We start from the raw sequence: 12939 nt of genomic DNA on the forward strand, positions 1-12939 counted from the left end.
ATTTACAAGCTCACAATATTAAATATAAAAGGTATTTAAGTTAAATCTGACTTGCCTACTACATAGTATTTTTCAGAATGGACAAAATAATCATTCTAGAATGAGATCATATCGACATCGGTAATATCCGGTTATCGGCCATAACTATCTAAGTCTATCTTAGACTTAGATAGACTTAGATAGACTTAGATAGCATTTGATACAGACTTATAGCATGTTATGTAGACAGCACAATAATTGCATTGTATGTAGTCATAGCACTTCATAGTATATATGTACAGCATAGTATAGTATATATGTATAGTTTATATGTACAGTGTCATTATATAGATATGTTCTAGCTACGTTCTTAGCTTACGCATGTTTCTTGATAAATGCTTTTTATATATGTGATGTATTCCCATGCTTTTGTTCTTGCTAAATGTAAGTCGCTCTGGATTAAGAGCGTCTGCTAAATGCCTAAATTGTAAATTGTAAATTGTAAATTGTAAATTGTAAATTGTACATTGTAAATTGTAAATTGTAAATTATAACAGCAATTGATTATATCGGATATCGGTATTGGTAATGTCTCATCGGCACATCTCTACTTTAGTGTTGTCATTGTCACGTGCATTTACCTAGCCAACGTCACCTTTCAATTTAGTTTGTGAAGCCACGGTTATCCAAACATTGTATTTGGACTGATATATCTGAATATCTGACAGCTGTGCCTACAGCTGCAGTACAGGTCACAGTGACACAATGGACCATTGTGTGACCAGGCATTCAGCCAGGTATTATGTTTTAAACATTATGTTATAATTTAGCTATTGAAAAATAGCAGATATACAAGCTCATAGCGCGCCACCGAATGACGCGCTACAAACTTGTAGGTCTGCTATTTTTGAAAAATCATGAAAATGTGCCTGAAATCTTTGAATATATGTTCTTTCAGAGCGAGTTTTTAACTCAAATCTTTGCTACTGAGAGGGTCCCTGGAACTACATATTTTCAGATGGGGGTCAGCGGCCAATGTCGTATATATTTGGGGTTCCTTGACACGAATATGTTTGAGAACAACTGACACAGAAACATGTTTAAATGGGTTAATAGTATTTGTAGTAGATAACAAGTAGCACAATTTGAAATTTTCACCCTATGGCCAGAAAAATACTGAAGTCTGTGTGTCTGACTAGGGTTTGACTGGATTGCTGAATTCCTACAATGACCATGCTGCTTTGGTGCACTGCCTAATTTGTGGAGGGGGGGGGGTACTACGTGGAGGTGTGACTTGTAGTCCAGGAAGCGAGATCACATTTTCATGACAAATTTTGGTCATGAACATGGCGTCGATTACAAAAAAAACAAAAACAAAAACATATTACACACATAAAAAACCCAGGGAAGTGATTATTGTGTTCTAAACATCATTACAATAAGATCTGGTTGCAAAAGGAGTGAAGTGGCCCTATAATTCCCACAGCGAAAAAGTTAGTTAGTGAGTTACTTACTTAGTGTGCTTGGTCGTGTGTTAATAACGTCCACATATCATAATACATGTACAAACATAAAGGCACAACGTAAGACAGACAGACACAGACAGACAGACAGACAGACAGACAGACAGACAGACAGACAGACAGACAGACAGACAGACAGACAGACAGACGGGAGTATTGGCACTGACCAATCAGCAGGCCAGCTTGCCGACAGGCCATGACAGCAGCGAACACAGTGGCACGGTCCTCCGTGGCGGTGCTCCTGGTAAGGAAACCAAAGATGGACGAGCCAGCACCCGTACCAATCCCTAAAAAGAAAATGGAATAATAATATTAATGAAATCTCCACGTTTTATTTTTTTGTGCTCACTTTTGTCGTAAATGAACGGCCTACAAGATCATCATTCTACACTAGTGTCACACAAGAGTATATCAAGCTTCCGGATCTGCTACTTTTGATGCTTTTGAATTAAGGACCCTGAAAAGTAACAGTTTTGGACATACTGAGGTTTACACCCGACATGAATGATATTGCAGCATAAAGAAGAGCGGATCATATTGAGGTGCAATCATCGTGGTTAGTCAAAGATGGCTCTTAGGTTTCCCAGATTGAAAAACTGTGCACTACAATCATCACACCATCTATGGGCAACTGGTGGCCCAGGGGCCACATGCGGCCCCCACCATCACTTAATGCGGCCCGCATGCAGGTTAACACTTTTAGTAAGAGAAATCTATGAAAATCTGGGAACTAAATTGTTACCAAGAAATTTCTTCACCAATGTGTTTCTAAAGGTGTCTAATAACATGTACTAAAAGTTTGAAATTCAACTCCCGTGGGAAATTTGAATTATAACATCCTATATAAAGGCAAAAAAGTTTCATCATTCTTTAAGTAGCATGTGACATATGAAACTAGGGTGTTTGCATGATTCTGAATCCATTCCAAGCATTAGTTTTGCACAAAAAACACTCCTTGGGAGGAAAACGGCCACACAAACGTGATGAGGTCAGCACATTTGGTCAAGTGGATATGGCCTAATTTAGCCCAAGGAGTGTTTTTTGTGCAAAACTAATGCTTGGAATGGATTCAGAATCATGCAAACACCCTAGTTTCATATGTCACATGCTACTTAAAGAATGATGAAATTTGGACTTTTTTGCCTTATATAGGATGTTATGGGTATGGTCACATATTATGCTAATAATTCAAATTTCCCACGGGAGTTGAATTTCAAACTTTTAGTACATGTTATTAGACACCTTTAGAAACACATTGGTGAAGAAATTTCTTGGTAACGATTTAGTTCCCAGATTTGTCAAATACCTGATAAAATGCCCTTACTATTTTTATGTCCAATGTATAATTTGTATTTAGTTCATAAAATTAACATAACTATAACTACATGCATTTTAAATTATACAAAAAGGTTACTTTTCAGGATTCCAATTAAAAAAATAACAAAACATTATTCAGTATTTCAATTAAAATATAGCAAAAATAGTCGATCTACAAGCTCAAAAGTGTCGCAGTGCGACAAGTTTTGAGCTTGTAGATTGGCTATTTTTGCTACGACAGAAATATGCAACGTGGCCCTCTGCAGTGAGTGTGGAAATATAGTGGCCCTCGACACTCAGTCAAAGTTTTTTGAAAAATCGAAGAACGACTGAGGTTACCAGGGACTAAAATCAAAATTTGCTGCCAAAAACAACACTGGTTGTGCCTCAGATGGTGGACTCACCTGCTACCAGCCTACTGGACAACAGCAGCCACTTGGAGTAGCCCATGAAGTACATGAAGTTACCTGGAGGGAGGGTGAGACAGGCAGGAGAAACACGTCAAGTCATTTCGGGTCCTTGGGCTTTGTATGGGTACAGTTATTATAATAGCCGGGTCCGTTTGGCTCCAGTTCCGACATCTCTCTGTGGTTTTCGGTTCGGAGCTAGAATTCTATTCCATTCAGTTACGGGTTGGTCAAATTGGACCCGTGAAGACCTCTAGTATGCAGTCTATAAGAGGATTTAAACGTTACCCCGCTATTAATGATTACTAAGTTTCCCTTTTACACGATACATTTCAATTTGTATTTTGTAACAACACTCCGTAATGGAACAACGAGGTGCAAAATAATGCTGACAGAGGGGAAAGGAACTGGTTTTAGAATAACGTGTTCCTTCCACGGGCTACGCCCTGTATAGGAATCATACATATAGAGGCGTATCATTCTATATAAACAGGTGTATATTCTATTAACCCTTTGACCTATGTATGCTTCAATTTGTTCTCTGACTGAGTGTATGCATGTGGTCCCAGCACTGTGTCCTTTGTGTGACATGTGGTTTCCATCTGAACCAGTACAGTGTTGCAACACCACAGATATTCTGATTACTCCCTCAAGATCAGAACTGGTTGGGTGGGGAATATGGTATGATGCTTTGCGCGGTACGATAACTTGTTGTCATGTCAAGTCGACCTTTTGGCAGTATCCAAATGTTCTGGCAGTATCCAAATGTTCTGGAAGGTTCTGAGAAAAGGATGACTAATGTGTTTTGGTAGAAACTTGGGAAAGGCTACGGAATATTCGTGTGCCGGCTCGGTATCGGTGATATTGTGAAATCATCTGTGTTGTGAAATCATCCTCTATATAATCTGAGGGCAGCCAAAGTGAAGGGAGCTAATATGCCAGACTAACAACCGAGGAACAAGTGCGACTCTACTTCTGTACGGTTCATCGGCTGCTTGCACAGCTATTCTTTTTGGATTCATCGTTGTACTTTTGGACTTATTCTCATTTTTGTATTATCTTCAAATAAACCTTTTGATTAGACCTAATTGTTTTGCCTCATTATCTACTGGAAAATTGACAAAGATCAATAGCCCAACCAGGGAACCCCCCCCCCTGCCAGGTGATAAAGAAGTGGCTTGGACTCATGCATGAGAGGAAGCATGAGGGCAGTCCGTTCACTGATCTCCCCAGGTTGGCAGAGGGAGTGCAGAGCCCAGGATTGCTCATAGCACGGCACTCGGTGCCGCGCTATGAGCTTGTAGAGCTGCTATTTTTTCAATAGCTAAAGTATAACAATGCTTTAAAACACCAAAAGGGGTTCCCGCCCAAAAACACTCGCTTGTTGGACAGTTGATAAAATTCTGAAATCTGAATCAAGCTTGTGATTTCATTTCCAGAAAACTTTTATATTGTGCACGGCCGCGTATATTGCCCTGTTTTATGTTGGATATGGTGGAGGACGTAGCTGGTTTAGCAGACAGATGGACGAGTTATGGAGAGTTAGCTGGTTTTGTGGGTTTTAATACTTTTCATTGGTTCAATATTTTTTGAGGGGTGCTATCCCCCCTCCAACATCCGGCTTTTTGTTGCGACGTCATGTGCCAGCTAGGTCTATGGACTTTTAGTGTTTGTCTTATTCATACCCCCTGTGACATACAAAAGCAAACAAAGGCACTCCTCACTTCACATGAGTGTGATTTTTAACTTTAATTTCTTCTTCGGCCTAGTGGGGAATGTATGTGCATAATTTCACGGAAATCACACGCTGCGTTCATCACGATTTGAGGCATTGTGTTCAAAACGGACGAACCCTGCAAACTTTGGAAGGCAATAGGGATGGAAAATGGGAAGCGGACAGGTCCGTGTTGATCACATGACTATAGAGATAGTGTATACCGATGTGCGTGATTTATGGATAAAATGTAATGTGTACGAGTAATGTAAAGACGTGTTTTTTCCAAAATCGGCCTCATGGCGGCGCTGTTACAGGACGTTGTGGAAACATCGGGGCAGAGGTTCGTCGTTGGCATCCTTCAGTTGGTGGAGACAAAAATGTAGTTTTCCGTTTTTTTTGCCCGACAGCGACGATTATATTGTTTTTGGCAAAACGAGTGGAATTAGCCCTTCACTAAGTCCCTCCCCAACCCATCCTTGTCCAATAGGCACGTCAGCAGCGAAGAAAGCTTGACCTGCATAGCAACCGTTGCTAAACTATTTGGATTGGCATTGGACAATCGCTTTTTTGGGGTGGGATTTAGTGAAGGGCTAACCCTGTAAAACCCGGATTAATTTCTACTTGCAAAAAAACGATTTCAACCTTACTACTACTTTTTACTACTAGGAATTATCAGAGGAAATTATGTAAAAAAAATATATATATATATATTTATTTATTTTTTGCAAATTGTATGCACATTTATAATAAATATTAAAATAATAATAAATTAATAATTTACATTTGGGGGATATCTTTCACAATAATAAATAAAACATGTTCTAGACATTCTAATGATCACAAAAAAACATATATTAGTTATTTTACTTACTTTTATTAGGGTTAAAGGTCAAAAGTCATAGGTTAAAAATTGAGTCCAGAGATTTTTAATTTGTGTGAATTTCAGCCTCTGTGGGGGGTATTTATATGCAAATATCAGGACCAATGGCATTGCAATGAACATCAATGATGACGTTTAGGTGAAAAAAGAACATTAAAAAAAGTTTGAATTAATTAATTAATTAAAATATGCAATATGTTGCAAATAGTATTGCAACGATGGGTGTTACAGGGCTAATTAGGAAGCCTAAAAACTTACCCACTATCTCAAACATGTTGGCAAAGAGAATGATCTTCTTGGTGGTCCGCGTCTTGTCGGACCAGTGGCCAAAGAGAGGCCCGGAGAGCAGGCCCGTCAGGCTGAACGCTGATAGGCCCAGACCCAGGAAGTAGGGCGCGGCGCCGAGAGTCTGCAGGTACCTCCATATGGTGGGCAGGATCACAGCTGTGCACACACACCACAGACAGACAGGGAAAAACCAATTGTTTTACTTAACCCATTTTGACCTGAGATCAGATTCTAAAAGTGTCTTCTACATCCTGACAGTTTTCTGAAAAAGCTATGTTTCTGTCAGTCGTTCCTCGATTTTTCAAAAATAGCAGACCTACAAGCTCGTAGCGCGCCACTCGGTGGCGCGCTATGAGCTTGTAGATCTGCTATTTTTCAATAGCTAAAGCATAACATAATGCTAACACCAAAAGGGGTTTAGAACTACTTCGTTACAAGTAAAAGTACGGAATTGAAAATGTACTTGAGTAAAAGTACCAAAGTATCGGCGTCAAAATGTACTTAAAGTACTAAAAGTAAAAGTACTCATTGTGCAGAATGTGCCATTTCACAAGTTCAAAATGTTTACAAAATCTATTGAAAACAGCAGATCTACAAGCGTGTGTAAAAAAAATTGCCGCTGAGATGTACAGTAGTGGAGTAGAAGTAAAAGTACTGCAAATTGGAAATACTCAAGTAAAGTACAAATACCTCAAAATATTGTACTTAAGTACAGTACTTAAGTAAAAGTAGTTTAGTTAATTTCCCCCACTGGAAAACAGGAACACGGTTCATATTAGTTTTGTTAAGAGGCTAATAATGTCTTCCTGGAAGCTGCATTTTAGTTTGATTGTGCGCTCCACTAGTACAGAAAGCCACAGTACAGCACTGTCCACAATGTCCCTATTGCATCCAAGTGGTTCCACTGGGTCAGCAGCAGCAATCATGTTGATTGCAACCCTGTGACTCCACTATGGCATTCAGCACACAGTTGGCTACTTTGTACAGTAGTATAAGTTCCACTCCAGACAGAAATGTCTCAAAAGCAAAAGGGGTTCCCAAACTTTCCAGGCTGCGATTTCCCCCGAAATAACCACATTTGTTTGGAATTGTAGGAGTTGAGACATTACATTTTAGTTTGACTCGGTTCCACAGATAAATATATGTCAAAACGGCTATTTTCACAATTGTTTTTCCTCCGTCTCTTTTGTAATCGATTAGTGCACCAAGTCTATGTACGTCTGTACGACTGTAAACCACGTAACTCGAGAACCGTTCGCCCCACCGACTTCAAATTCGACGCGCGCGTTCCACCCCACCACAGGGGGTGCAGTGCCCGGTGTCGCGTCCGCTTGGATAGTCCAGAACCAGCACAAAAGCCTCTCCCCGGGCTCTGGACCCAGATCACCCCTATATCTCCATATATGGAGCTGGCCTGTACTGACATCATTCCGACATCTTCTGCATAGACTCCATATTTGGGCATGCCTGACAAAGAACTCCATATATGGGCATAAAAGGGACACAGACATAATGACTGGGTGGGGCATGCATTTCCAACTTGCATCGCTAGTGCCAAACGGGCACCGCTCTGGTATTTCACAATTTGGCCAATGTTTGTTCTTTTTTTTTAAGGATTGTATGTTGGTTACTTTTGACATAGTAATGGTCTTATTATTAGTTTATTTATTTATTTCATTTGAGAGGTATTTGGTTAGGATGCCTCTCGGGCGCCTCCCTAGGGAGGTCCTCGACACACGTCCCACTGGGAGGAGACCCCGGGGCAGACCAAGGCGCAGTTGGAGGAAATACATCGACTCACTGGCCTTGGAACGTCTCGGATTCCCCAGGAGGAAGTCACTAATGTTGCTCTGGAGAGGGAAGTCTGGAGCACTCTGGTGGAGCTGTTGCCCCCACGACCCGACTACGGATAAGCGGTTGAAGATGGATGGTATTTGGTAACTCTCTTAAAGCAGTGGATTACAACCAGTGGTCCAGGGACCATCAGTGGTCCTTGAGGGGGTTCCAGTAGGTCCCCAGCTAAATGATGGAGAGTTGGTAATCTAATTGACCCTACATCTTTAACTCCTGAGAGTGTAAAATGAAACCAAATGGATCCTTACGGCGGGTCCACTGGATTTCATCTTTACGCTCTCAAGAGTTAGCCCGACTCCGCCAGATTGCGGCAGTATTGAGTTCACAAGTTCCCTCCTCCTGCTGGTCTCTCTCGGGCAGAAACGATGAACCCGAAGCAGTGGGACAAAAACTCTGATAAATCCGATGAAAATCTGATATCTCCACAATCATTTAAAGTCGTAGTCTTGTTAGGTTGTGTTTACATGTGCGCTGTGTCACAGTTTCAATATGTCACCAGTCTTGCGTTGATCGTGCCTCTAGCGGACACATAGCGGCCACATATCGCTCCGATCAGCACTGGTTCGGAGTGCATCGTCTCTGCCAGAGAGAGACCATGCATATGGTCAGATGAGTCAGGTTACTCAAGAGTTACATTATCATAAATGATTGTTAAACATCTGCATTAATTAATTTACAAGAAGTCTACACAATTATAATATTTTGATCAATGTTTGCCTGTTTTCTACCACATCATATAACAGCACCGAATTGTGGCCAAAATATTACCCAACGATAACAAAATATTCTTTAGTTTTGAAGGAGGAAAGGACCAAAAACAAAATAATAATAAATTGAATTACAGCGATCTCGTTTGATATCATTAGAAGGACCTAAAGACATGTATACACTTCCAAGGCCCCCCACGGTTTGATTAGAAAAGACGTGTATACACGTACTTAGCATAGTTAACTTGTTGTTGTATTGTCATTTTTACCACAGTATGTGGAACATGCCACTCCAACGTACACTAGTAACTGCACAAACCTGTTGACAAGTGTGAGTGAATGACAAGCAAACAAATCTCTCCAGACATATTGCGCAACAACAGCAGATTCTGTCAGCACCACTGCCCTAATCTTGTTGTGTTGTTGTTGGAATTGTTGTAGGAATAAACACAGACGCACCCGGGATGAAATGGACTAAGAAAAGGGAGGAGCCAAAGAAGAGTTCCTGTTTCTACACAAAAAGAGGAGGTGCAGTGACCCCAGGGGCAAAACCTTTGTTTTAACCGAATGGGTTAAAACAGGAAAAACAGCACTGTGCGTGCGTGCGTGCGTGCTATTGAATATCATGCAAGCCATGAACGCCATGACAGTCATTGCCCCTCAGTTTGGCTTTCTGCCCTTCAAAAGATGATGCCACAAACTTCGGACTACACCCTGCTTCTGTGGGACAGGACGCGGACCGTCTGTGGTCAGAGAAGCACACATGAAACTGAACTAAGAAGCTAAGAGCGTAGATTGACGAAAAGGTGACTTCCGAGACACCACATATGTCACGTGACAAACTAGTACACAATGTTGGGTCAATGGTTACAGGTCATAAGGTCATCAGACAGAGTACAGAATTGCACTGTCAAAGTGGTATTTATACTAGGCATCGGTGTCTTTTATTGAGATTCTAAACTCCTCCTGGGTCCCCAGCCTCCTCTTAAAACCAGTCCTGTGAGTGAGTATGAACTTCTGAACTTCTTTTCAGGAGTTTGTAACTTTGGTAAATATCAATCTACATTTATTTCACTGTCACTACGTATTTTACAATCACACTTGTGTGAAGTGAGGGGCACTCTTATCATTATACATCATCATACATCACATTCCGTGGTGGTCAGCCAATCAAATCATCACAAATGTCATTCCGGCCAATCACTTTTGATGTCTTCACTTTTCTGCCCTCACTTTTATCCTCAATATGTACTGCTCAGCCAATCAAATCATTGCTAAATTTGCTATGGGGTGATCAGCCAATCATCAGACAATGTTTGTGTTCACACCAGAGTAATCTAGTAAGAGAGTGGCGACACGCTTTGATCTCACCACAAAGCGGGTGCTATGGGCTTGCTATAGTTCCAAACATTGGAACCATCCCATTGAGATAGAATGAGCACTTCTGCATTCCATTGTTACAATGGGAGTGTTGCCACTCTCTTACTAGATTACTCTGGTTCACACAAACCCTCAAAGCTGGGCATACTGCAAGCTTGTGTCATCTGCTACAGTTTGATAATAAAAATCACACCCGTGTGAAGTGAGGGGTGCTTTTATCATTATACATCATCTCACGAACAACTCTAGCCGATTGGTTAGCCGATGTGCTCGTATACATATGACGTACATTTTCCCTTCATTGTCAATGGCATTTAATGTTTGTGTTGCCACAAATTTACGTCATTTCATTGTCAATGGCAAATATTGAGACGTGTGAGGACAAAAAGAGGGGCTAGCGCCCCTCAAAAAAAAGGGGAAAAAAATAAAAGTTTGAAAATGTTTTTGCATTCTTTAACATCAATCTTCTCTTTCTGGGAGGGTCCCTGGTAGCCTACAAATAATTTTCAGATTTGGGTCCACGACCAAATTAATTTGGGGATTCTCACATGACAATGTTTCTCGTGGACAAAGGAGGAGAGTGCTGCTGAGCCACAAACTTTAAATGGAATAAATGGAGACCCACTTATGGAAATAAAGCAGGCTGTCATTACATACTGTAGGAGCCATTACTTTAACCAGCAGGTCAATGATGACACTGCAAGTTGCCAACAAGAGAAGTGTATGTGTGGCCTGTGTCAATTTGAGTTTACAATGGCAGTGGTTCAAAAAGTGGAGTCCGGGGACCCCCAAGGGGTCCTTGAGGGAGTTCCAGGGGTCCCCAGCTAAATGATAGCTTGGAACCAAATGGACCCTTATGGGTCTGTAACTCTGATCGAGAGTGTACAAATGGAATCAAATTGACCCATATGGGTCTGTAACTCTGATCGAGAGTGTACAAATGGAACCAAATGAACCCTTATGGGTCTGTAACTCTGCATTGTACAAATGGAACCAAATGGACCCTTATGGGTCTGTAACTCTGCAAGTCTGCAGTGTACAAATGGAACCAAATGGACCCTTATGGGTCTGTAACTCTGCAGTGTACAAATGGAACCAAATGGACCCTTATGGGTCTGTAACTCTGCAGTGTAGCCTACAAATGAACAACTTGTTTTTCCAGGTATCATGTTCTGTATCCGAGTTTTGTCTCAATATTTATGGCACAACGTCACCTCTGAAATTGTTTTGATACTAGTGTATTTCTTATTGAGATCAATTAGCCTACAGGGTGCTGATTCTGGTTAGATAGATCATGGGAGAGTCACAGCATGTCAGCTCTTTAAATAATAACCCACTTCTGTCTTCTGGATTCTAATGAATGAATCGTTCATTCCATTCAGACTCCTGAATAGTGGGCTGTGGCTTGGTTAATTTGTTTAAGGGTTTAAAGCCGTTGTGGCATAGTGAAGGATTATGCCATGGGTGTGCATGGCCATTTTATTAGTGATAATTAAATCCCTGTCATCATTCAATTAACATAAGAAGTCTACATAACATAAACAAGGTATTGAGTGATTTGACTAATCTCACCATACTCGATGCCACTTAGAAGGAAGATGAGTCCAATTGTGAAGTATGTCAAAATCTTTTTCTTTCGATAGTCCACCATATTTGACGATGCCTACAGCGTTGTGATATACAATAATAACAATAATGTTGTTGTCATGTCCTCCAGGCGAACGCAGATAAGAACCTAATCCAGGGAATGGTGCGTTCAATTACATCCCACCGCGGGATCATCTTGTGCTGCTAGAAGTCCTCCGTGACACTGCGTACTGGTCCTGATTTAAACTATATTCGTATCATTTATAAATTATAATGTCTAGAGAGATGATCTTCAACGAGTCCACCGCGCGAGGAATTGTTTGTCCCTGTCGCTGTGCATTCTTCTACACTTCTGTCCCTGTGTTATTATTGCTGTAATTCCTCAAGGTGCACCATGTCCAGCAGCCGCAGCTTCGGCAACTAATATTTTAAAGGCGTTTACCTTCAACAAACAACTCGGGAAGAAGAACCGTCCGAGGCTGAATGTATTAACCAAAATAGCAAATGAACGGCGGCACGGCCACTGGACTGGACGCGACGAGATCTGTTGCAGGCTAGCCAAGCCAACTACACAGTACACACGCACGCACCGCACGGACAACAGCACTGTATGCACACTCCTCCTGTCACGCTCATCCGATCCGCCCAGGCAGGCAGGAGCCAGGCGACCAGGAATCACTTCCGGTTGGCAAATCGTCCCAGAGAGAGAGAGAGAGAGAGAGAGAGGGAGAGAGAGAAAGAGAGAGAGAGGGAGAGAGATTATTTTATTCTATTCTATTCTATTCTATTCTATTCTATTCTATTTTATTCTATTTTATTCTATTTTATTTTATTTTATTTTATTTTATTTTATTTTATTTTATTTTATTTTATTTTATTTTATTTTATTTTATTTTATTTTATTTTATTTTATTTTATTTTATTGTTGGTCCATGGGGAAATGTTTTAAAATGGAAATGAATAAAATATTTTTGTTAAATGAATTTACATTATGTTTAAATAAGCTCGAAAATGAACAATTTATGTAGTACGTGCAACAGATTCATATCAGGCCCTTATCAGTCATTATTTAACTGAAATATGTTAGTGGTCCTGAGCTAAAAAATCACACCTGTGTGAAGTGAGGGGCACTAATATATTAAAGTCTAAATCATGTTGATTAGGTGATGTAATGGTGATATAAAAGAAACGGTACCAACACAAACATTAAAAGCCATTAACAATAAAGAGGCAATATGACGTAATGAGGCACATTATGACGTGAATTTTCCCTTCATTGTCAATGGCGTTTACAAAACAT

At 40.6% G+C, this 12939-nt stretch overlaps 1 protein-coding gene across 1 annotated transcript in view; it reads right to left on the reverse strand.

Moving 5' to 3' along the window:
- LOC306927124 (uncharacterized protein) overlaps nt 1–12272 on the reverse strand; it is a 29239-nt gene extending 16967 nt beyond the window's left edge. The window contains exons 1-4 of the mRNA XM_079506789.1: nt 11625–12272; nt 6082–6267; nt 3224–3286; nt 1670–1789 (exon numbers count right to left, since the gene is read on the reverse strand). Coding sequence (XP_079362915.1) covers nt 1670–1789; nt 3224–3286; nt 6082–6267; nt 11625–11703 — 448 coding nt within the window. The 5' untranslated portion in view covers nt 11704–12272. The remainder of the gene's footprint in view (nt 1–1669; nt 1790–3223; nt 3287–6081; nt 6268–11624) is intronic.
- Nucleotides 12273–12939: the final 667 nt, after the last annotated feature.

Source organism: Electrona antarctica (assembly GCF_951216825.1).
Source record: "Electrona antarctica genome assembly, chromosome: 7".
In the NCBI taxonomy this organism is placed as follows: domain Eukaryota; kingdom Metazoa; phylum Chordata; class Actinopteri; order Myctophiformes; family Myctophidae; genus Electrona; species Electrona antarctica.